Source organism: Phocoena phocoena, chromosome 3, assembly GCF_963924675.1.
Source record: "Phocoena phocoena chromosome 3, mPhoPho1.1, whole genome shotgun sequence".
Taxonomy (NCBI): Eukaryota; Metazoa; Chordata; class Mammalia; order Artiodactyla; family Phocoenidae; genus Phocoena; species Phocoena phocoena.
The window spans coordinates 130,338,212-130,361,380 of NC_089221.1; the positions used below are offsets into that span (position 1 = coordinate 130,338,212).

The window sequence follows — 23,169 nt, forward strand, 5'->3', positions numbered from 1 at the left end:
CAGGAGGTGATGGGAGGGTCAGCCTGAGAGGAGACATATACACACACACTTTTTTTTTCCTTCTTCCTTTCTTCCTTCCTTCCTTCTTTCTTTCTTTCCTTCCTTCCTTTCTTCTTTCTCTCTTTCTCCCTCCCACCCCCACATCTCAAATACACACACACACACACACCAGCTATTCTTGTATTCTGAAGGCAGAGGGACTGGTCATTCACTGTCAGAAAATGGTAACACCCTGTGAGGCTTCCTTTTAAGCTACCTGAAGAAGGGGGAAATAAATAATGCTGGGTTAAAGGGCCGGGCTCGTATTGGTTACAGGTACAGGCTCACCTCTCTGGCCTTAGGCCAGCCTGATCTGAGGACACATGGTGGACCATCATTGGAGAATGTGATTTCTTATGCTCAAGCTGATGATACACAGCTAGACTCATCCCCAGTTTGGGGGTGGATACATTTTACTGGTCACCTCCAGAACAGCAGGCTTGGTTCCAAAGGCCTTGGATCCCCCATGTTGACTACTTGGCCTGCAAAGTGAACTTGGAGATAGGAAGCCATGGAAGTTTAATCTGTCTCGTTTGTGGAGAAGTTCCATGCAGCGTATTTGGGGGCTTCCAATACGCATCTTGATTCCACCATCTGAGACCTGTTGAAAGGCTCTGGTCTTATAAAGAATCTCCTCAGGTGCTTTAAAGTTTGCACAGCACTTTCACATTTGCTGTGTCATTTAAGGTAGATGGGGCAGGACGTTTGAGACTTAGAGAGGCAAATTGCCCAAAGTCACTTGGCTGTTCAAAGGAAAGTTGGGGTAAAATCCAGGTCTCCCAATTCTAGGTCTTTAGGCTCCCAAGTATTGTAATCCCTGGACTCACAAAGGAACTAAGAAGCCATAATGAGGCATAGCCCAAGGCATCGCAAGGCCAGCTCCTGGTCCTGGGTCTTCTCCTGACTCACCAGGGATGGCACACCAGTCTCTTCCCTGGCAGGTCTCCTTCAGTTTCTACACCTGAAGGTGTGCACCTGAGGAGCGGTCTTGCTCACAGTGGTAGTCCTCATGGGGGTGTTTGACTGAGGATGGCACAGAGATTTCCTATTAGGATCTACTTTGATCCAGTGTTACTGTTGGCCTAAAGCAATGGGTGAAAAAGTTTTCAGGATGAGTCTCAGTTTAGTAGGCAAGAGAACAATACTCTAACAGTGATGACTGCTACAGGCAAAGGGGTAGAGAGGTGTTTAGTAGAGATGCTGCTCCAAGACCTCATCCCATGTGACTTCCTCAGGTTCTGGACTTCCGCTTCAGCAGAAAAAGCAAACTGATGAACAAACATGAAGCGCAACTTCAGGGTTCACTGGTCACCACCTGGCTTTCTTTTCCAGGTGCGGTTTGAAGGCTTGACAGGAAATGTACAATTTAATGAGAAAGGACGCCGGACCAACTACACCCTCCATGTGATCGAAATGAAGCACGATGGCATCCGAAAGGTAAAGGTCCCTTTGCTTCAGTTCCTCAGGGAGGAGAGGGCTGAGCAGAGGCTCAGGCCAGAGCTGAGGGCCTTGCAAGCCCACTTTCCTGGACTGGATCTCTTAGAAGAGATGCAGGCAATGAGGATTCTAGCCTCAGCTCTGCCACTAACCAGCTGGGACTTTGGGCAAGTCAGTCCCTTCCTCTGAGGATCGAGGAGGTTAAATGGAGATTAAAAAAATCTCTAGCTTTGTCTTGGGGTGCTTGTGAAGATCCAAGGGATGGGAAATTACTATGAAAATATAAAGTAATAGATGTGTATAAAATGCCCCTGCTGCTCCTATAGGATTCCAAAGTAAGAACTTGAGAATGATGATTTATTGAGGAAGTGAACCATCTTCTCCTGATCCACACTTGGTCGTATCCCCTCTACTTTCCACATAGAAGTATAAGTGAAACTTAGTTTGTGTATATGTATGTAATGTATAATATGTATGCATATTAAACATTTTGGAACAACATTCAAATCCTTGGAGAAAACATTCAGAATTCTACCACATTCTGTGTGCTCTGGCCTCTGCCAATTTCTCTGACCTTGACCCTTGACACTCACTTCCTTCCTCCTTCCACTCCAGTCATTCTGATCAACTTTCACTTCCAGGAATACACTATGTTCTTTCTCACCTCCCAGCCTTCAAACGTGTTCCCTCTGCCTAGGACTCCCCCTACCCCATCCCCTTCTTTTGCCTGGCCAATTCCTCCTCAGCCATCAACACTCAGAGAAAATGCTACTCCTTTCCTAGGCTCCCTTGTTACGACTCATGGCAGCCTCTGTTTTACCGTCCATGGCCTTCCTCACATTCCTAGTTCCTTGGGGTGGCACAGCGTAATGGGTAAGAGGCATTGCACACATGGTATAAAGCTACTAGGGTGTCATGGATCAGAGTATTAGCTCTGGAATCCTGGGACTCAATCCTGGCATCACCACTTACCAGCCTGTGATTCTGGACAAATAAAGCAGGTTCTTTGTGCCTTAAGTGGGGGGCACCATAACAATGCCAATCTCATAGGCTCACTGAGAGGATTAAATGATCTAATGGGTGCGGAAGTTCTGAGGGCTGTGCCTGGCACATTGAAGACTGGGTCTTCATCTCTCAAACTTGATGCTCTCTAGGCCTGTGCTGTCAAATACAGTTGCCACTAGCCGTGGATGGCCATTTAACTTTAATTCTAAATAATTTAAAAGCCCCTCAGTTGCACTAGCCACATGTCAAGTGCTCAGCAGCCACAGGTGGCTAGTGGCTGCCATACTAGACAGCACAGATGTACTCAACAGATCATTTCCATCATCCCAGCAAGTTCTACAGAACAGCTCTGCTCATGCTTTCTATTCCCAGCCTGTGGAGGTCCATGATGCTCTGGGTGCTTTGGTGAGATACACTGGCAGAATGGTTATAAGCTCAGGCTTTGCAGATAGACACGACCCGAATTAAGTCTCTGCCTTACTCTTTACTAGGCACGTGACCTTGAACAACTTAGCCTCCTTGGACCTCAGTCACATCATCTCCAAATGGGGAATAATGCCCTTTACCTCACAGAGTCGCCATCAGCACTGAGTGAAACGACGTCTGCTACCCACTTGCCTGTGTCAAGGGATTCCCAAAAGTAGCCCCTGGAATGGAGTGGACATTCAGCCCATGTTTTGTTTGTTTGTTTCAACTGCCTTCTTTAGGCCACAGGGATTTTTATGTCAGCCCTGATTTTGAGTGATTCAGGCTGTGCAAGCCCATGGAATGGATAAATCAGCAAATAGAAATTACAGAGTAACCTTAAAATCCACAAGCAAATCATTGTGCTTTATTTTTCAGATCCTGGGGCTGTTTTTCAACCTTTCCAATGACTAAATCCTTTCCTAGAATGTGGGCTTAAGCATCCTCCTTGTTTACGGGGAATCTGACTTGAGGACAATGAATTCCTCCACATCTGCGGCTTCTGGCCTTTTACTCAGTCAGCCTCCTAACAAAGTAATTTCTCAGATTCACGGTGACCTTGTTGTGCTGGTTTCAGTGAGCAGTGCCTGGCCTTACCTGATGTAGGTAATACAGGGGCTTCTGCTGCTTGACCGGGGGCCTTGAGGACTCTCCCCTGATCTGTAAGCACATATCATGGCCACCGATCTGCCAACACACCCTCTAGTTATCTGGGTCCATTTTGACATCCTACTGAAATGTGTGTGCTCTACACATACATCCATAAAATGCTTAGGATCTTCAAATGCCAGAATGGGCACTGGCTCCACTAAAGCTAAATCCTTGGGAAATCCCATTCAGAGACTTCACTTCACCGTGGGGTGCTGATTTAGGGACCTCTATCCAAATAAAATACCTTGTCAAATTCATGAAGGATCACAAATTCTGGTAACTGGCTGCCAAGAGAGAAGTGTAGGAAAATTCTCGAAAGTCTTTCATGAAGGGACCATCATTGTTGATTTAACCATCTCTGCCCATCACTACTTGGTCCTGTAGCTAATTTTGGACTTGAAATGGCCAAGTGTCACTTCAGCTTGATATGTAACCCCCTGCCATGCCCCAAGTTTGTCATCCCCAGTTCTGACCCAAGTATAACTGGAAAGGAAAGATTGGGCAGGGAAGAAAGTGACACAAGGTCCTACTGACGTCAATGCACAGCTCTCTAGTCCAGATGTCCTTTGGAAGTTTTTTCTGTAAATCCTTGCCACCCAACTTTGGACATACTGAGACCTGGTGTAGCTCTAAGACAGAGCTTCAATCCAACCACTTCTCTCCATTTCCACTGCGGACCCCAGAGCCCAAGCCACCTTCCACGCCTGCCTGACTCACTCAGGAGCCTCCTTACCAGTCACTAGTCCTGCTGGCCACGTTCTTGCCTCTCTAGAAGGCCATTTTCCCAACACAAGAGCCAGGATGATCATTTTCAAATATACATCAGGCTATATTGCTTCTCTCTGCCTAAAGCTTTTGACTGGCTTCCTACTGCAGGTGAAATATAACTTCTTGTCTTGACCTTCAGAACCCCAGACGCTGCATCCCTCTGACATCAGCCCTTGCTCCTCCTTCTCTGGCTCATAACTCCACAGCTACCCTATAGCATCCTTCTGTTCCTTTACCCGACATTCTCAATCACTGTAGTTTCATATGCAGTGTCTCTCCGTGTCACTCAAGTCTGGCCCAGGCAAAGTCACCTTGGAGAGGCCATCCCTGACCAAGCCATCTAAAGTGACCCCCATCCACCCAGCACAATCCCACTGTCCCAATGTTTCACAGTGCTTACCCCTTCTGATATATTCTTGTTGGTTTACTGATCTCTCCTGAGGTTGGTAAACTTCAGCCTGCAGGCCAAATTCAGCCAAATGCCTGTTTTTGTACAGCCCATGAGCTAATCATTTTTACATTTTCAAATAAATCAAAAGATGACTACTTCATGATATGTGAAAATTATATGAGATTACAATTTCAGGGTCCATAAATAGAGTTTTGTGGGGTTTCTTGGAATACAGCCAAACTCATTTGTTCAGGTATCGTCTATAGCTGCGTCCGCACTATGACAGCAGAGATAAGTAGTTGCTACAGAGATTGCATGACCTCCAAAGCCTAAAATATTTGCAGTCTGGCTCTTTAAAGTTTGATGACCCCTGGTCTGGATATATATTGTCTTTCTTCCCCTCTTCTTCACCTCCTTGCCCCTAAAATGTCAGCTCTCTTAACACAGGGACATGGTTCTGTTATTTACTGTATCCTCAGTGCCCACAATATATTGACACATAAGTAAGCACATGCAAATAAGTGGTTGTTCATTAAATGAGTGGGTAGTGTATTGAATGATGCTAGGCAACCAGGGAGCATACTACTCTGGCCCATATTTCCATAGATCTGCCAGCAAGAAAAAAAAAAAACTGCTGGCAAATTTAATTAAAAAACATCTCAAGCAGAACTCAGATAAAGTTAACACATACACTTATGAAGTTCAAATTCTTTAAGCGTGTTAGTTAAGATAACCCTAGGTGCAGTAACAGATAAACTCTAAAATCTCAGCTGTTTAATGCAACAAAGGTCTCATTCTTGTTCACCCAGTGACCAGTATGGGGGCTGGGGGCTCTGGTTAAGACTTAGGCTTATGGAGGCTCCACTGTCTGTTTGGGTCTTCCTGGCTATCAACAGCCAGCTAACAGGTGAGGAAGAAAGTTATTACAAACTGTGCTGGAGATTTGGGGGAGTCGGGCTGGAAGAGACGTGCATCACTTCTGCTGCATTCCACTGGCCAACCCAATCACCTGGCCCACCTAGACATATGGAAGGCTGGGAAATGCAACTGCTGTCCAGGTAGCTACTTCCCACCATACCTGTATGCTATGCAAGGCGAACAAGAATCCTTGGGGGTCATCGGGTCGTCTTTGCCACAAGAGACGTCTTCCTTCTTAAAAATTTATTATAATCGATCTCATTTTTGGAGGTCAGGGGCTGTGTCTTCAGAGGAAGCTTAGAGCTAAAAATGTGGAAATTTGATTTGACGACTATGCAAGGTAAATCAATTGAATGTACTGTTTAATGATCATCTCCTTTGTAGACTTCATTTACTTAAAAAAATCTAATCTATCATCTAGACTCACTTCATATATTCAAACAATCTCTAGAAGCAGATGGAAAACAGGAGATCAAAAATTATAACTGGCCCCAAGAGAAGACCTCTCACTGTCAGAATTGTTTAAATCCTCTCCTGAACGGTGGGCCCCAATTTTTACCAAACTACTAGCTCTGATTTACTTTGAGATAGAATCAAAGTTCCTACATATCCTCAGTAGAGAATCAAAGGGCTGTATAATAATCCAGGCCACTTCTCTAAGAAAGGGAAATTTGCTCTCATCTCTGAAGTGCAATGTCCCTTCAAAAATCTTTGACAGCTTTCTTTTCATCAAAATGTGGAAGGAGATTTCTCAGCCTGCTAGCTTACATGAGGGGCAAGCTGGGTTTTGGCATCACCCTGCTCTTCTGACTGGCAATAGTGTTTATTTCCCTACAAAGGGGTTAGGAATAAAATAAGCTTGTTTACAACATTTAACTGTTCCTCTAGCTTTTGATATAAGCCAAGCTAGACAATAATTTCTATAGATACCAATTTAACATTAGTGCTATAATACCAGCTCTGAAGGATCCCTATTCTAAAAATTAAAATCTCTTTCTAAGCCATATAAATCTGGTCTGTACAGATTTATCTTGCTTTTCCCCCCTCTCTTTGATCAAATAACTTGATATTTTAGAGCCGTGCTTTGTGGGGTTTGCACCATTTATCCTAGGACATTCTGCATGTAAAGAGGGTTACGCTGTCAAATGCGTCTGAGAAATACTCCATAATATATACTTCTTTTGGAGACTGAAAACGTTCAATGGCAAAGTGAAACTGAAAGGTGCTACAGTATAGAAGCCTGTGAGCCTTCCATCAGGCATTACCCTACTGGGTATCATTTTTCAGTTTACTGGCGACTTAATATGAACCACCCACTATGCGTACCGCTGTCCATGCACGAACGCATTTGGTTCCCACAGCAGCCCTGCGAGACAGGTACTCTTGTTGTATCCATTCTACAGAGCAGGGACGGAGGCCCACTGAGGTCAAGTAACTGGCCCAAGGTCAAACAGTTACTAATAAGAAAAGTCTACCTTTTAAAACAGGTCTGTCTGATGCCAGAGACCAATCTCTGGACCATCAAGCCATTACTTTTAAAAATACTACCTATGAAAACACAACAGGTTTTAGAGAACTTGGTTGCATGTCAAAGAAGGCAACTTCCTCAAGGCTGACAGTTGTTGAGTTTGAACAACTAAGAAAAACTAAACCTGTGACTAATCCTGAAGACGAAGAAGGAAGAAAGGAAAGAAGGGAGGGAAGGAAGAAAAAGGAGGAGGGGAAAGAGAAGGGCATGAAAACACCATAGCATCAACTACAGGGGGAAAGAAAATGGCAATTACATTTGCTTGATCGTCTCCCAAGTGTGTACTGATTATATTCAATAATTTTACCTTTGAAGTCCATGACCTGGCTCCTATGCCCTGCCACTAATCTGCTATTTAATCTATATAAGTTAGATCATCTGATCTCCCCAAGACACAGTTTTCTTTTCTGTACAACAGAGAAAATAATCCCGAGCCTGTCTGTGCTATTTGCATAGGGGAAGAGCAAAATACAGTTAAGTGTTAGGAAAGTAGTTTGGAAATTCTTTTCTGAAACTCGCCCCACGATATGCTACAATAATGGTTTTAAATAGTTATTTTTCAACGAACGGGCTCGTTGTAAAAATGAACTCTTAAGGGGAACCTCAAAGCGTGAAATAGATTAAAAGCAGAACTGACTATTGAAGCAAGGGTGAGGAACCCAGGGCTTTCCCCCTCTTCTCTGACCCCTCACCTCCCATGAAAGTGGTGAAGGGCCTTTACAGATGCCCTAGGGTCCCATGGAACACTGGCCTAGCAAAATGGGGGAGGCAGGACTACATTCTGGTTTTGAGCAAGTCCCCTGGTCTCTGAACTTCTGTCTCCCTCTCTGTAAAAAAGGAAGAGGTTGGAGGAAATGATTCTTCAGGCCTCTTTTGGCTCTGATATTCTGGAAATCTAAGTTTCTGGTTCTTGTGTCATTAGAGAGACATGTCCCCTTCCAGGCTGACTGAAAGTGCCCCACACAGGCAACATGGTACCCATGCCGGCATGAGGACAAATCTTGACCCAGTGTCCTGAGAGACAGCTCCCCCTGACCCCCTTCAGGCCTCTGAACTGTCTCAGCATGAACAGGATCCACTGTCTCCATGTTGGATGCACTCATTCTCTCAACAAACCTTTCCTGAGCTGCTTCTCTGTGGTACAATCTGTGGCCCTAAGAAAGGGGTCCTAGCACGAACAGACCTCTAGCTTTGTCCCTGAGAAGCCCACAGCACCGTGGAGAGATGGGGACAGACATGCCAACAGCTAGACCATGGGGCCAATGGGAACCCACATGAGACGCTCAGGGCCAGCTGGCAGCCCAGCGGAACACAGAAGGACACGGCCCTGCAATCGGCCTGCCCGGCTCCGATCCTGGCTCCACGACTCTCCTGCGGCCTTGGGAAAGTTATTCCACTTCCCCTACATCTCAGTTTCTTCACAGTTAAAATAGGAGTGATAACTGATTACCCACCTCATAGGTTTTTGTGTGGATGAGAGAAGTTAAAACATAAAAAACACTTAGAAGAGTGCCTAAAACACAGTAAGCACTCAGTAACTGTCAGCTAATATGATTCCCAGCCCAGGGCTAAGTCCCCTCGCAGAAAGAACAGCGTCATGATGAAAAGCTGCCCCTGGAGACAGATGACCACCATTCCAGGCTGAGCTCAGCCACTTCTCAGCTGCATCACCACCATCACCTTGCAAGTTAACAAACTCTTCCAAGCCAGATGAACTGGCACAAAAACTATCAAACACAGCCTCTGACAGAGCAAGAACATGATCAGTGTTGGCAATTATTACCACTGTTGTTAATGGCGGTGAAATGGCAGGGAGACTTGTTTCTTTGTAACTCAGGGGACTGGGAAAGACATCAAGGTGAAGGTGACATCTGAGTGGACCATTGGCATGTGCCTTGGATTTTGTGAACCTGGGCTGACTTACAGACCTGCTCCTCCCCCTGCACATGCGCTTCAGTTCTCCTTCCTGTTTGCCCTTTAAAACTACAGCCAGCAGAATGACCACAAAACAAAACACAACGGTCTAAAGATGTATAAAGACAGGGACTTCCCTGGTGGCGCAGTGGTTAAGAATCCGCCTGCCAAGGCAGGGGACATGGGTTTGATCCCTGGTCCGGGAAGATCCCACATGCTGTGGAGCAACTAAGCCTGTGAGCCACAGCTACTGAGCCGGCGCTCTAGAGCCCGTGAGCCACAACTACTGAGCCTGTGTGCCACAACTACTGAAACCAGCACACCTAGAACCCATGCTCCACAACAAGAGAAGCCACCGCAATAAGCCCATGCACCGCAACCAGAGAAAGCCCATGAGCAGCAACAAAGACCCAACACAGCCAAAAAATAAAATAAAATAAAATAAAAGATAGATAGACATAGGGGTGTGTGTGGAGTCTGTGTGTGTGTTTATTAGCCACGCCATTCTGCTCTTCCCAAACCTTCCATGACTCCCTGTTGCCTTCAGAATAAAGTCTACACCACTTAGCCTGGCCTTCCAATCCCTCTGCTACCTAGACCCAAGCTCCCACTGCCCTCTTGGACTAACCCTATCCTCCACTCAGGACCCACTGAACTTACATATCTGGGCAGATTCCCGCCTTCCCATCTTGGCTTATCTTCTCTCCGACCTGACAGGTTTGGGCTCAACCTTTCCATCCCTCGTTGACTTAAGCCTCACCTCCTCCTGCTGCCTTTTTCCCAGCATAGGTTCCATACCAGACTTCTGCTTCTCCAAACTCCTTAGGCTCAAGCTACCTGAGCCACTCACTTGTCACTTCTGGGGCCACGTGCATGTGTGTGTCTTGTCTTCCCAAATAGACTGGAGGGATACTCAGAGCAAGGACTATCTCCGAGACTTCTCTGTATCTTTCTCAACCCTGCCACAATACCACCAATGTTTTAGCTCGGAGTCTTACACACAATAGGGATCCAGTAAGTATTTGCTAAAAGACCTTGGAAAATGAGTCAGTATAAATAACTACTATTTTTTTTTTAAAAAATAATGTCAATCAGTGTTTGCAGGCATGACTATATTCTCAGTATTATAATAGGTCAAAAATTGGAAATAAGAGAAATAAAGGATAAAATAACCACCACCTAGAAAGTTAAATCCAGATGGAAAAATACAGTTAACCTAAAAAGAAAACAAGAGTAAGGCCAGAAACTATCAAACTCTTACAGAAAAACATAGGCAGAACACTCTATGGCATAAATCACAGCAAGATCCTTTTTGAACCACCTCCTAGAGAAAGGGAAATAAAACCAAAAATAAACAACTGGGACCTAATGAAACTTCAAAGCTTTTGCACAGCAAAAGAAACCATAAACAAGACCAAAAGACAACCCTCAGTGGGTTGAAAATGGGAGAAAATATTTGCAAATGAAGCAACTGACAAAGGATTAATCTCCAAAATTTACAAGCAGCTCATGCAACTCAATAACAAAAAAACAAACAACCCAATCCAAAAATGGGCAGAAGGCCTAAATAGACATTTCTCCAAAGAAGATATACAGATTGCCAACAAACACATGAAAGAATGCTCGACATCATTAATCATTAGAGAAATGCAAGTCAAAACTACAATGAGATATCATCTCACAGCGGTCAGAATGGCCATCATCAAAAAGTCTAGAAACAATAAACGCTGGAGAGGGTGTGGAGAAAAGGGAACCCTCTTGCACTGCTGGTGGGAATGTGAATTGGTACAGCCACTATGGAGAACAGTATGGAGGTTCCTTAAAAAACTACAAATAGAACTACCATATGACCCAGCAATCCCACTACTGGGCATATACCCTGAGAAAACCATAATTCAAAAAGAGTCATGTACCAAAATGTTCATTGCAGCTCTATTTACAATAGCCAGGAGATGGAAACAACCTAAGTGCCCATCATCAGATGAATGGATAAAGAAGATGTGGCACATATATACAATGAAATATTACTCAGCCATAAAAAGAAACGAAATTGAGCTATTTGTAATGAGGTGGATGGACCTAGAGTCTGTCATACAGAGTGAAGTAAGTCAGAAAGAGAAAGACAAATACTGTATGCTAACACATATATATGGAATTTAAGGGAAAAAAATGTCATGAAGAACCTAGGGGTAAGACAGGAATAAAGAGACAGACCTACTAGAGAATGGACTTGAGGATATGCGGAGGGGGAAGGGTAAGCTGTGACAAAGCGAGAGAGTGGCATGGACATATATACAGTACCAAACGTAAAACAGATAGCTATTGGGAAGCAGCCGCATAGCACAGGGAGGTCAGCTCGGTGCTTTGTGTCCACCTAGAGGGGTGGGATAGGGAGGGTGGGAGGGAGGGAGACGCAAGAGGGAAGAGATGTGGGAACATATGTATATGCATAACTGATTCACTTTGTTATAAAGCAGAAACTAACACACCATTGTAAAGCAATTATACTCCAATAAAGATGTAAAAAAAAAGCAAAAGAAAACAAGAATGTAAGGTTTAAATCATATGATTCCAACTACACTTCAGAATGAGTTCAGAAGAGAAGGGTTACTAGGCATGGGAGAAGGTGGGGTTTGGCCTTGTGAACAAATGCAGGGAATTAAATCTCTATGGCCCTGACTCGCATCGTACGTAACAGTTTAGCTGCATCAACAGTTAAACCCTCACCCCTTAAGAGACAATTTTCAGGCTTACCCATCATGATGAGGATTTTCATGGGGTGGGGATGGGAGGACCTAGAGAGCATCTTGTCTCTTGTTGTTTATATCTACCAATACCTCAGAGCCTGGTGTGTCCAGGATTGCCGGTGTGATGCTCAGCTCCTTGATTTCCTGTCTGGTGTTGGCTGGGGGACCCAGAGTGGGCCATTCCTGAGGAGCCTGGATCACCTTATGTCAGCACCTTCCTCTCTTTAACAGATTGGCTACTGGAATGAAGATGATAAGTTTGTCCCTGCAGCCACGGATGCTCAAGCCGGGGGGGATAACTCAAGTGTCCAGAATAGAACGTACATCGTCACTACAATCCTAGTGAGTACTCAGTCCTTCATGGAGGTTACCCGGGATGTGAGACAGACCAACACACAGGTTTTCCCAGGAGAGAAAGCTGGTCATTCTTCTTGCCAAAACTGTGGTCGGTAGAAAGAGGAAGTAAAATAGGAATATCCTGAAAGTCAGAGGGACTTTTGCTCTCTGGCTCTGCCATGATTTCACTTTGTGCTCTTGGGTAAGTAAGTCACTTACCCTCCTTTGAGCCACAGTTTCTAATATATATAAAACATAAGGGCGAGACTAAATTGTAGTGGTTCTGACTCTACCCTTCCTTAGTAGAAGCCATTTTCAAAGCAAGTTCCCTAAAGTCCAGCACCTAAAGTGAGTATAAGTAAAGCTGCTATGATTTTCAGTGATGAGACAGCTGGAGCCTATTTAAGGGTTATTCCCCTAACACCTCCAAAAAATACAAAGAGCTCCCGGAACAACTTGAAAGGCTAGGCATGGCGTCCCAGTGAAACATTCTATTTTAATAGTTTGCTTCCTTAACCCAAGAAGTTTTGTAATGGGAGGAGCAGAAATGCAGGAAGTGGATTTAGGGGCCAGAGAGACTTCCCCAGGGTTTAGCAGTGTTGGAGACACCCTCCTCTGCCATGCCAAAGGCCTCCCTCCGCAAGAGTGAGCCCCAGACCCACATTCTCTGTCTCCCATTTCTCCACCAGGAGGACCCTTATGTGATGCTCAAGAAGAATGCCAACCAGTTTGAAGGCAATGACCGCTACGAGGGCTACTGCGTGGAGCTGGCAGCAGAGATTGCCAAGCACGTGGGCTACTCCTACCGTCTTGAGATCGTCAGCGATGGGAAATATGGAGCCCGCGACCCTGACACAAAGGCTTGGAATGGCATGGTGGGAGAGCTGGTCTATGGAGTAAGTTCCCTACAGGGTGGGCAGTTGGAAGCGGAGGCAGAGAGGTTGACAGGAAATCATTTGGTGGTTGGCTGGCCCTGCCCACAGATGCCCATTAGACCCCATGATTTAGTATTACTGATGCCGAAAAGATGAGGAGTCCAAAAATCCCATATCTGAAGACATTTTTTGTTCAGGTTCCTGGTCCCAGCTCCTTCAGCCAAACTCAGCTCAGTCCTGTGACTTCAGTTGATCATCAACCAATACAGGTGATAGTTTAGCTTCAAGATCAGTTTTCTCGAGGCAGACCGCTGAGTTGTTACTTCCCTGCTCAGTCCCTTATGTCTCCCTCAATATGAATTTCTTCCCTGGTGTTGGGGGTAGCCTGGATACAACCAAACGTTCTAGTTACTTGCCCTTTCTAGCACCTTCCATTTCAGCCACACCACCCTGAGTCACTCTATTCTCGAGTCCCCTTCCATTCCGCACCTCTAAAAATCTTACCCTTCCCCCCAAACCTGTATCAGATACTACTTTTTCCAAGATGTCATTTCGTTCTCCCCGTAACAGGTATGGGGAGAACCCTTTTTAACTGTTGTTGCCTTCCTTGTAGAATTTAGCTTCTGCTTCTTTTATGGCTTACCCTGCCTTATATAACAGTTACCTGTGAATAGGGATTGGTCTACTCCATTCACCACACTTGAAATAAGACCACACACAATTGCTATAAAGTCTTCAATAAACTGAAGCATTTTGGAGAAGCCACTGAATGCCCTGAATTGTTTTAAGTGTTTAAGGAATCACTGAGAAGTAAAAGATCTGATCCCTGTCCCCAAGGATTTTAACATTTTATGGGGTAGAAAAGACAATGAGAGAATGGTAAGACAGCAGAGAATCAAGGTTCAAGCAAAAGGCTAATATGAGTGTGTCTAGCCCTCAAGAAAGATGTAGAACTTGAACACGGCCATATTCAAATAGAAAGGCAGCCCAAGAATTTCTAAAGTATAAACTATGGAATGGTGATGGAAATAAGTAAGGTGTGAAAGGAGAATGAGAAAACACTGATGATTTTTGTAGAGGGCTTGGGATGAGTAGTCAGGGATAAAGTCTGAGTAAGAAATGACAAGGGAAAGAGTGTGGATTGATTCAGTGGGCACTGGAAGATCATGAAGGTACTTGAGTAGAGGAACAACAAAAGGCAATGGAAGAAGAATCCTGCCACCACATGCAGGAAAGAGACCACCAGAGCTTCACTCATAGAAATCAAAGCCTCCAGGCTGGGTTTCTGAACAGAAGCATATGCCGAGCCGCAAGCCAGTGTCGAGTTCTGGTCAGGATGAAGCACCCATTTAGGAGGTTTTAAAATCTCATTGTCTCAGATCAAGGCAATAGGAGTCATGATGGCCATGAGAGCCATACAGAGGGAATTCAAAGAAGAAAGAAATGGAACAAAGAAAACCCTTTCTAGGAAGGTGGCTTTATGAGATAACCTGGGAAGATGGTTAACGAGTTGAGAAGGGGGACGTGCTTCTACCCTCTCTCCTCCTCTATTGCCTCTCACCTTTGGGAAGCTCCACGGGTGAAAGATAGAGATATGGGTGATTAATGTTGCATCTTGAGGTTGGTTTCCATGGGAACCTCCACCAAGCTCTTAAGGTCATCCCCATGGCAACTACTGTGAACTTTTCACCTCCAACAACATTCATCTTTACCTTCATCCCATGTTCCCTTAGAAAAGGCCTATGATCTGAGCAGCACAATGATATGATTATCCTAAGGGCAAGCCCCCCAGTAGCCAGCCATTAGTCATGGGTCACTGGCTCATCAGTGACAAACCAAAATTACCTCTGGATGCCTCAACTGCTAGCCCTCCCCTTTCCCCTCACCTCCACAAGGCCTGTCCCTCTGCCCAGTAAAAACTGTATTCTGGGGCTTCCCTGGTGGCGCAGTGGTTGAGAGTCCGCCTGCCGATGCAGGGGACACGGGTTCGTGCCCCAGTTCAGGAGGATCCCACATGCCGCGGAGCGGCTGGGCCCGTGAGCCATGGCCGCTGAGCCTGCGCGTCCGGAGCCTGTGCTCCGCAAGCAGGAGAGGCCACAGCAGTGAGAGGCCCGTGTACTGCCAAAAAAAAAAAAAAAAAAAAAACTGTATTCTGAAAACTCCACGATGGGCCCAAATGGATGCCCTCTCTGGATTTTCAGTTTGGTTTTCTTTTTCTGCAACGCCCCCCACAACCGAGGAAGAATAGAGGAGTTTGGGGAAAGCACCTCTCAGCCACAAACGACCAGCAAGATCAGAAAAATTCATTCGGAGGCCTCCAAATCTCTTCGTTCTGTGCCTGTTAAATAGGCTAAGTCAACCAGGGTGTCTCTCACCTTCCTTTTGCTCCCTTTTGCTCTTATCAACAATTACAATAGTAGCACGTCAGCATGTAGTATATGGCAGGCACTATGCTAAATACCCATATTATTTCACTTACTCCTCATAACAACCCCAGAAGGTAGATATGATTATTTACCACATTTTATAGATGAGGACACTGAGACCCGGGGAGATTAGGCAGTTTGGCCAAGGACACAGAGCAGCGTCGGGACATGCAGCCCTGGCTCTTAACGCTGCATGCTGGGACATACTGCCTCTGTAGAAATCACACCATCTGAGCACTGGACTCTAAGGCCACTATTAACTAGTGATGAGAATAGCAACAGCGTCTGCATTCTCAGATGCCACAGGCTGCAAAAGAAATTTCTGCTTCTTGCATGGGTATGGCTTTGTGCCTGATTCTCAGTGACTTTCTTGCCTGTTCCTTGTCTTAATGAAGCAGAAAGAGAGTGAGCTTGGGAGACAGACACCTGGATATGAATTCCGACTCTGCCAGCTTACTGGCTACATGACTCCTGCGAGCCACTGGCCTCCTCCCAAGGGTTACCCCTGAATCCTTTATCCCAGGGCGGGGGTGGCGAGTATTCCCCTAAACAGTGCCTGGCTCAGAGTGAATCTCCATCCCTGATCATTTTCTTCAATTTTTGCTTTTACCTACTGCATCAACACGGTTTACTCTTTTACCCAAGATTTTTTACAGATGTATTTTGTTTGGGGATCTCCTGGGTCAGTAGTTCTCAAAGTCTGGAGCGGCAGCATCACCTGGGAACTTGTTAGAAATGCAAATTCTCAGGTCTCTCCAGACCCAGTGATCTAGCAGTTCTGCCATCTGTGGTTTAAAAAAAAAACCCCAAGGTGCTTTGGACGTGCTGCACGCTCAAGTTTGAGAATCACTGTCGCAAGACATCTGTTTAAGAGAATAATTTTGAGCACCTGTGAAATGCCCACGGGTCACAGTACCCTCACGTATTTGAATTCTTTTGACTCTCACAAAACACTGCTCTCCAATAGATAAAGCAAAAACTATTATGCCTCTTTTTCTAAAGAGGAAATTGACATCCAAAAGGACAGCCATCTCACTCGAGGGCGCGTGGTCAGTGAATCACAAAGCAAAGCGGCCAGGTCTACTTTCCCAGATGAGCATTGCCCTTGACTGATCCTGCAGAGGTCCAGTAACTTCCTCAGGTGCTGGAAATCAACTCCTGAAGCCTCTCAGTCAACATCAAACAAGCTGAAAACACTGCTGCTTTGCACAAACCACCCTTCCTCTCTGGACCTGGGTTTCCTATCTGCAAAATGAGGTCACTGAACTTAAGCATCTCCCGCTGTGTGTGTCTCCTATGCATATGGGTGCCTTTTGAAGACCCTCAGGGGTCCATGGCCAAAGAATTTTGGAAACACTGTATCTACTTACCCCTCTTGGAAATTCTCAGTGCATAGTGGTCTTTTAAAGGTTCTGAGAAGTCTGACCCCAAAGTAGTCTGTTTACATTTGTGTTTATTTTCATGGTATACTTATTAACATCCTTCTAAAAATAATGTTCCGTGGAATCAATCTTGGAACTGCTAAATGAACTAAGCAATGAGATCATGTGGTTTTGTGACATTTTTTCCAGTTCACAGTCCCTTTTATTAACTCACATCCGGAGGCATCAGACAAATCCATTCAATTCCCTTTACCACTTTAGAAGCTCGACATCCACCTCCCTTTTGGGTAACTTGTGGTCGTTCCCTCTAAGTCAGTTCCATGACTTTTCTCCCCCATTCCTTTTCTACCTATGTTAGGTTACAGAGGAAAGAAGAGATATCTTCTTCCTGGCAATGGCTTGTAAGTGTTTGTAAAAAGTATCAAGATTTATGCAATGGGTGTTAGGGAAAAAAAAGATTACTATGAAATACAGATTCAATCCCACATTGCTTTACAGAAAGTTTCTTTCTATAAGTGAGAAACTTAAGTCATTCTAAAGCCAGGCATTTTATTCCATGTAAAAGGCCTTCTCAAAAATCTCAGCCAATGAGAGTAACCACAGGAAATCTTTCCTAAGCAACACCAGCCGGCAGCTGGGCGGGGCCGGAGTCTGCGCAGCATCTGTCCCCAGCCTCACATCTGGACTGTTACACAGCATCATAAGAGAAAGCCATCCGCCTCCAACAGACTTGCACAGACATGCCTCTCATTTCAAAAATGAATGTCATGGCATCTGTCCATGGAACCGTGTTAGGTTTCCAGGATCTCTTGATCTCAGGCCAAGAGAGCAGTGGATTTTACAGCAGAGATGCCAGTGCCTCTGCCATTAGGCAGAGGTAGGAAAGACAGAAGAGCAAGGCTGGTGACTCCACATGCCGGATGCACAAAGATGAACATTTCTTGCAACCATTTTATGTTTATCTACATGAATTTTTAAAACTGAGTTATTTGTGCACTTCTTAGCAGTCTCCTTGAAAAAAAAAAAAATTGTGATACTACTTTACTTTCTCTCTGCCAGAGAGAAACTACTTTCCTCACATGATTCCCTTCTCTGGGAATGTATTCTGTACCCGAGCAACCTGTTGAAATCCTACTCTCACTTCAGTGCCAATTTACATGTCACCTCTCTGATGGCGCAGTCCCTGATCTCCCCAGCCAGAATTAATTCCTTCCTGACCTCCTGTGGCATTTTGTATCTCTTAGACAGCATGCCTCCAGTCTATAGACTGGAAAATTTTGTGTGTGTGTACTAATCTCGCCTACTAGTTTGTAATTCCCTGAGTGTAGAGACCACAGCTTCCCTTCCAGCCTAGGGCTTATGCATAATAAGCACCCAGTAAATATTTACTGAGTTAAATTTGCCTTCACTTGTTAGCCAGGGCTGTCTTGGTTGCAGGTAAAAGAAGCCCAACTCAAACTGGCTTAAGCAAACAGACTGATTGGATCATGTTCCTGAGGACAAACAAAAGAGCATATTGACATATGATCCTAGGGAGTCCAGGGTAAGCCCTGAATTAAGGCTGACTCAAATTATGTCATCATGGATCATCTCTCACTCTGACTTTCAGGGCTCATGCTCATTAAAGAGACTTGGGTCCTGTGCCATCCTTGAATGAACCATTCTGGCCAGGGGAGTAGTGTACACCGATGGCCAAACCTGGGTGATATGCCTCACCTCATAACCAGGGTGATCAGTCCCATTTGAACCAGGAGGACTGAGCGTGGGGCAGTAGTTCTTCCAGAGGAAGAAGGCATGGCTGCTGGGCAGGCAAAAAATAACAGATATATGACAGCCCCTTCCATAAGGTGGGGAAGACGCCCCGAACAATTAGAACTGTCAAAGAATGGGATAATCTCTCCTGTGAGATATTGAGCCGATCATCCATTCACCATAAATATTTTATAGAGAGTAGGAGGGTTTGGACTTCTAAGGTTCTTTCCAACTCTCACATCCTTTAAGATTACAAAAGAATATTCACAGTGAAGAGAAAAATAAGAGAACAGAGAGCTGCTGAACTCAAGGGCGTCTCTTTTGTGTTTTTTTTTTTTTTTTGCAGAGAGCAGATGTGGCCGTGGCCCCTTTAACTATCACCTTGGTCCGGGAAGAGGTGATAGATTTCTCCAAACCATTTATGAGTTTGGGGATCTCCATCATGATAAAAAAGCCACAGAAGTCCAAGCCAGGGGTCTTCTCCTTCCTGGATCCTTTGGCTTATGAGATTTGGATGTGTATTGTTTTCGCCTACATTGGAGTGAGTGTTGTCCTTTTCCTGGTCAGCCGCTTCAGCCCCTACGAATGGCACAGTGAAGAGTTTGAGGAAGGGCGGGACCAGACAACCAGTGACCAGTCCAATGAGTTTGGGATATTCAACAGCTTGTGGTTCTCCTTGGGAGCCTTCATGCAGCAAGGATGTGACATTTCTCCAAGGTGAGTCAGCTCTTCTCAACCCCTTTGCTCAATGCCATATATATAGGAAAATACAAATACTGGGAAATCAAGGGTGGGAATTTTTTCCAGACTTTATAGTATTCGGTTTTTCAACTATGCTTTACTGTCAGCTGTCCGTTGCATGCTGTGGAGTATATGGACACGTCCTGTGCCTTGATCAGTTCTATCTGCTATCTGGGTGATGTGCTCTGTCAAGATGAACAGGCATAATCATGACTCTAATGTTCTGGAGCCGAAAGGTACAGAGAAAGGACGGGGGACAGTATGGTACAACTAACATTTGTTGAGAACCTACCACATACAGTAAGCAAGGTTTTGAGTCCTCTACATGCCTTATTTCATTGAATCTTTGCAGAAGCATTAGGTGGGATTCTATCTCCTTTTACAAATGAGGGACCACAGAAATGCTGAATATCTTTCCAAGGTTACACAGCTAATAGCTAGGTGAGTCAAGATTCAACCCCCATCCTGAACTATTTCCGAGGGGGTAGAAGGAGCACTGAATTATGAGTGGGTTCTCACTCTGGTTCTAGCACTTTCTGTGTGTCTCTGGACAAGTCACCTGGCCCTTGTAGACCCTGGTTTCTTCATCTTTAAGAGAAAATGGGTCTTCTTTTCTTGGTTCTGAGAAAGATCTTGGAAATAATCTAGTTCCAACGGTGATGTAAATTTGGTTCTTACGGTTGGAAAATGAAGTTTCTTAGAAATGCCTCAGACATCATACTGAGAGTACTGGGGTGACCAAATCAGTGAGGTTTCAGCCCCCACAGGAGACATGAGTGGCGCCATTTTTGTCTGTTTTACGTATTGGGCTTGTGAATACAATTTCTTTTGAAAAAATGGAACAGAAAGGAAAGGAGAGGGGAGGGAAAGGAAGGGGAGGGAAGGGGAGGGGAAGCGAGGGGAGGCGAGGCGAGGGGAGGGGAGGGGAGGCGAGGGGAGGGGAGGCGAGGGGAAAGAAGGAGGCAGGGAGGGAGGAAGAAGGAAAAGTGGAATGGAGAGGGGAAACAAGAAATCTGAAAACTACCAACCTACACCAATTCCCAAATTTACTGACCCCCTTTCTGTCTTTGTGTGTAACGTTCTTTCAACTACATTCTGGAAAGTTCATGTCACAAATCATGTCACAAATAAATAAGTGCTGACTGTATTTCCTTTTACAGTTGCTTAATGTCGATGAGCTCTTTAATCAGTAGGCAGTCGCTTATAGATACCAAGCTTCTAAAGCACGCAGGGAGGCATGGCTTAGAATCGGGCTGCATGAATAGATCTGCACACACTCTCACTTCCTGGGGGCGTAACTGCATAAATACCAAGGCCTCACAGACACGTCCTGGAGGCATCTTTACCACCTGGTTCGCATTTGGGTGTCAGCAAGGACCAATATTCCTAAGTGGCAATGGAATAAAATCTTCCTAAGGAGCTTCCCTCAGGACTCATTTTGCCTGCTGTATAATTTAGACTGTCTCATCGTTCACCATTATACTCTTGTTTTTCTTTAAATAAGAAGACAGTCGGGGGGGTTGCGTGGGAGAAGAGGTGTGAGACTGGATGCCTGGCCAGTACTGGCAAACACATGGTAAAGAGCAGAGACAACCAAGAAGGGGAAGGGCTTGCTTAAAAATAACTCAGGCCAGTAGGTAAACAATGGGAAGAAATGATTCTTCACTACTCAGTATAATGGGCCATCCTAACATGCATGTGTCTGAAAAGACCCCTGGGCTTGTTTTTTCTCCTTTATTTCCTTCATGGCTGGGCATCTTACCCGCTAATGGCACCCCTGTGGACTGACCTCAGGCTGTGTTTTCACACTCCTCACCATTCTTCCTGAAGTCTCAAGTCAGTGACCCACAAACTGAATCCTCTACCGGGCATGTTTCTGTGTAACCTGCACAGTTTGGCAATGATGGTCCAAAACTGAGTGGCAGCTGCCCTCCTGAGCTGATGCGTGTATTCCCCACTTGACCACGGCCCCCAGGTGATCAGCTTCATTCCTGTGTGACTCAGCTGCCCCTGAAAGGGTATGTGCGTTTGTGACTTCTGACTAGAAGAGTATTTTCAAACTGTGTTTCCAGGACTCCTGAGGGTTCCACGAGGCTACTTTGGAATTGACCTTGAGGTGACCAAACAGGAAACCCAAGCCGCCTTCCTTCCCATTTTTAATAAAACAACTCCGCTCTATGCTTCTGTATTTTCACCAGTAAAATGGGAAACAACCCTAGTATTGTTGTGAGGTTTAAAAGAGACTGATACATATAGAACCCATAACACAGTATCCAGCCAGCACACAGGAAGCACAACAAAAGAGAAGCTATTTTCAATTCTTTTTATCGATTTTCTATATTGGACTTCTGCTAAACTTCACTAGAAGAAAGGGTGCCACTGCTCACACTGATTGAAAAGCCACTGGACCTCTCTCTTCTGGGGAAGTCCACGGACAAAGCAGAACGGTGGTTCACTCCTGAGACCAGCAATACCTGTATTTCTGAGGCTCCCCCTCAGAGGGACTGGGAGGAAGGATTTTGGATTTAGGGGTCTGACAGGCAGAGAAGAGTCTACCTGGCAGAAAAAGGAGTTTTATCCACTTGAGATGGACTCTTGCTTACCACGCCTAGCTCAGCCAATTCCAGCACTTAGGGACCTGCATAAACCCCGCTAAGAGTCGGAATATGCATCACAGCATTTGTTGGGAATATATGCTAAAGAGAAAAGGTACATACTTCACCTCACTAGGGCCAGACAAAAACACAAGGATGCTAGGACAGTGATGAGAACCAGAGCCAAGCAGACAAGCGCAAACACCAGTGGAAGCTTTTGTTGTTGTTGTTTACATATTTCCTGATGAAGTCAACAAAGTTTCATGAGCCTCTGATATGCATAGCACTAGACACACTGGGGCTACAGCAGGAGGTATTTTTAAGGGCTTTTTATACTCAAACATCTTCTCAAATAAGCTTCAATTAATTGTTCTTGCTATTTACTAATAGAATATATCATAAATCCTCACAAATTTAGAACTTGGGGGATTAAGTTCCACCTAAATTGCATGTATCTGCATGCACACACAAGTAGCTTTATCTTTTCTTAATCTCATCAATATTTATATTAAAGTCTATTAACCAAGACAACGAAATGTGGCCAGATGTGGTTGTCTGCAAGTAACGCAATAATCTGACCAGAGTAACATGAACAGTTAGAGAGTTATCTTTCTTATAAGGAGAGTGGAGGCAGACAGTGGCTCATGGTTCAGTGAAATCGGGGTCTGCTGTGCTATGGTTGCCCCAGCCTTTTCTCATGTGCCCAAAATGGCGGCTCCCAGATGTCACGTCCATGTTCAAGCAGCAAGAGGGGGAAAAAGTACTGCAGCCAGTTCCGTCTCTTTGGATCAGGAAACCAAAAGCTTAACAATATACTCCCCACCCCAAGCGGACATCTCCTTCTGTCTATCTCATTAGTCAGAACAGTGGCCCACAATCACTTCTAGTGACAAGGAAGGTGGAAATGGCAAGAATTAGGTTTTTTAGCCTCTAAAATGGAAGGGGTTGGAATGGATGTTGGTGAGTCAACCGGCAGCACCGGCCACAGCACCCAAGTCAATGTTTTGTTCATCAGCACCATGAATAGATAAAATAATACGTAAATAGCACCTTCAGTGATATATGCCAGTAAACACTGCTGATTTGCTTTCAAGATTCTTCTCTCCTCCCTTTAAAATGTTTCTATGAGAAATTGTTTTCATACAGCCTATTTTAACATTCAAAGTTAAAATTCAATTGAGCTATGGTCACAAATTACAA

At 44.9% G+C, this 23,169-nt stretch overlaps 1 protein-coding gene across 4 annotated transcripts in view; it reads left to right on the plus strand.

The window, feature by feature from the left end:
- Window positions 1-23,169, plus strand: part of GRIA1 (glutamate ionotropic receptor AMPA type subunit 1) — a 304,809-nt gene that overhangs the window by 197,769 nt on the left and 83,871 nt on the right. For all 4 annotated transcript variants that reach the window (XM_065873661.1, XM_065873662.1, XM_065873663.1 and 1 more), the window contains 4 exons: window positions 1,372-1,476; window positions 12,095-12,205; window positions 12,889-13,095; window positions 18,981-19,351. In XM_065873661.1, coding sequence (XP_065729733.1) covers window positions 1,372-1,476; window positions 12,095-12,205; window positions 12,889-13,095; window positions 18,981-19,351 — 794 coding nt within the window. The remainder of the gene's footprint in view (window positions 1-1,371; window positions 1,477-12,094; window positions 12,206-12,888; window positions 13,096-18,980; window positions 19,352-23,169) is intronic.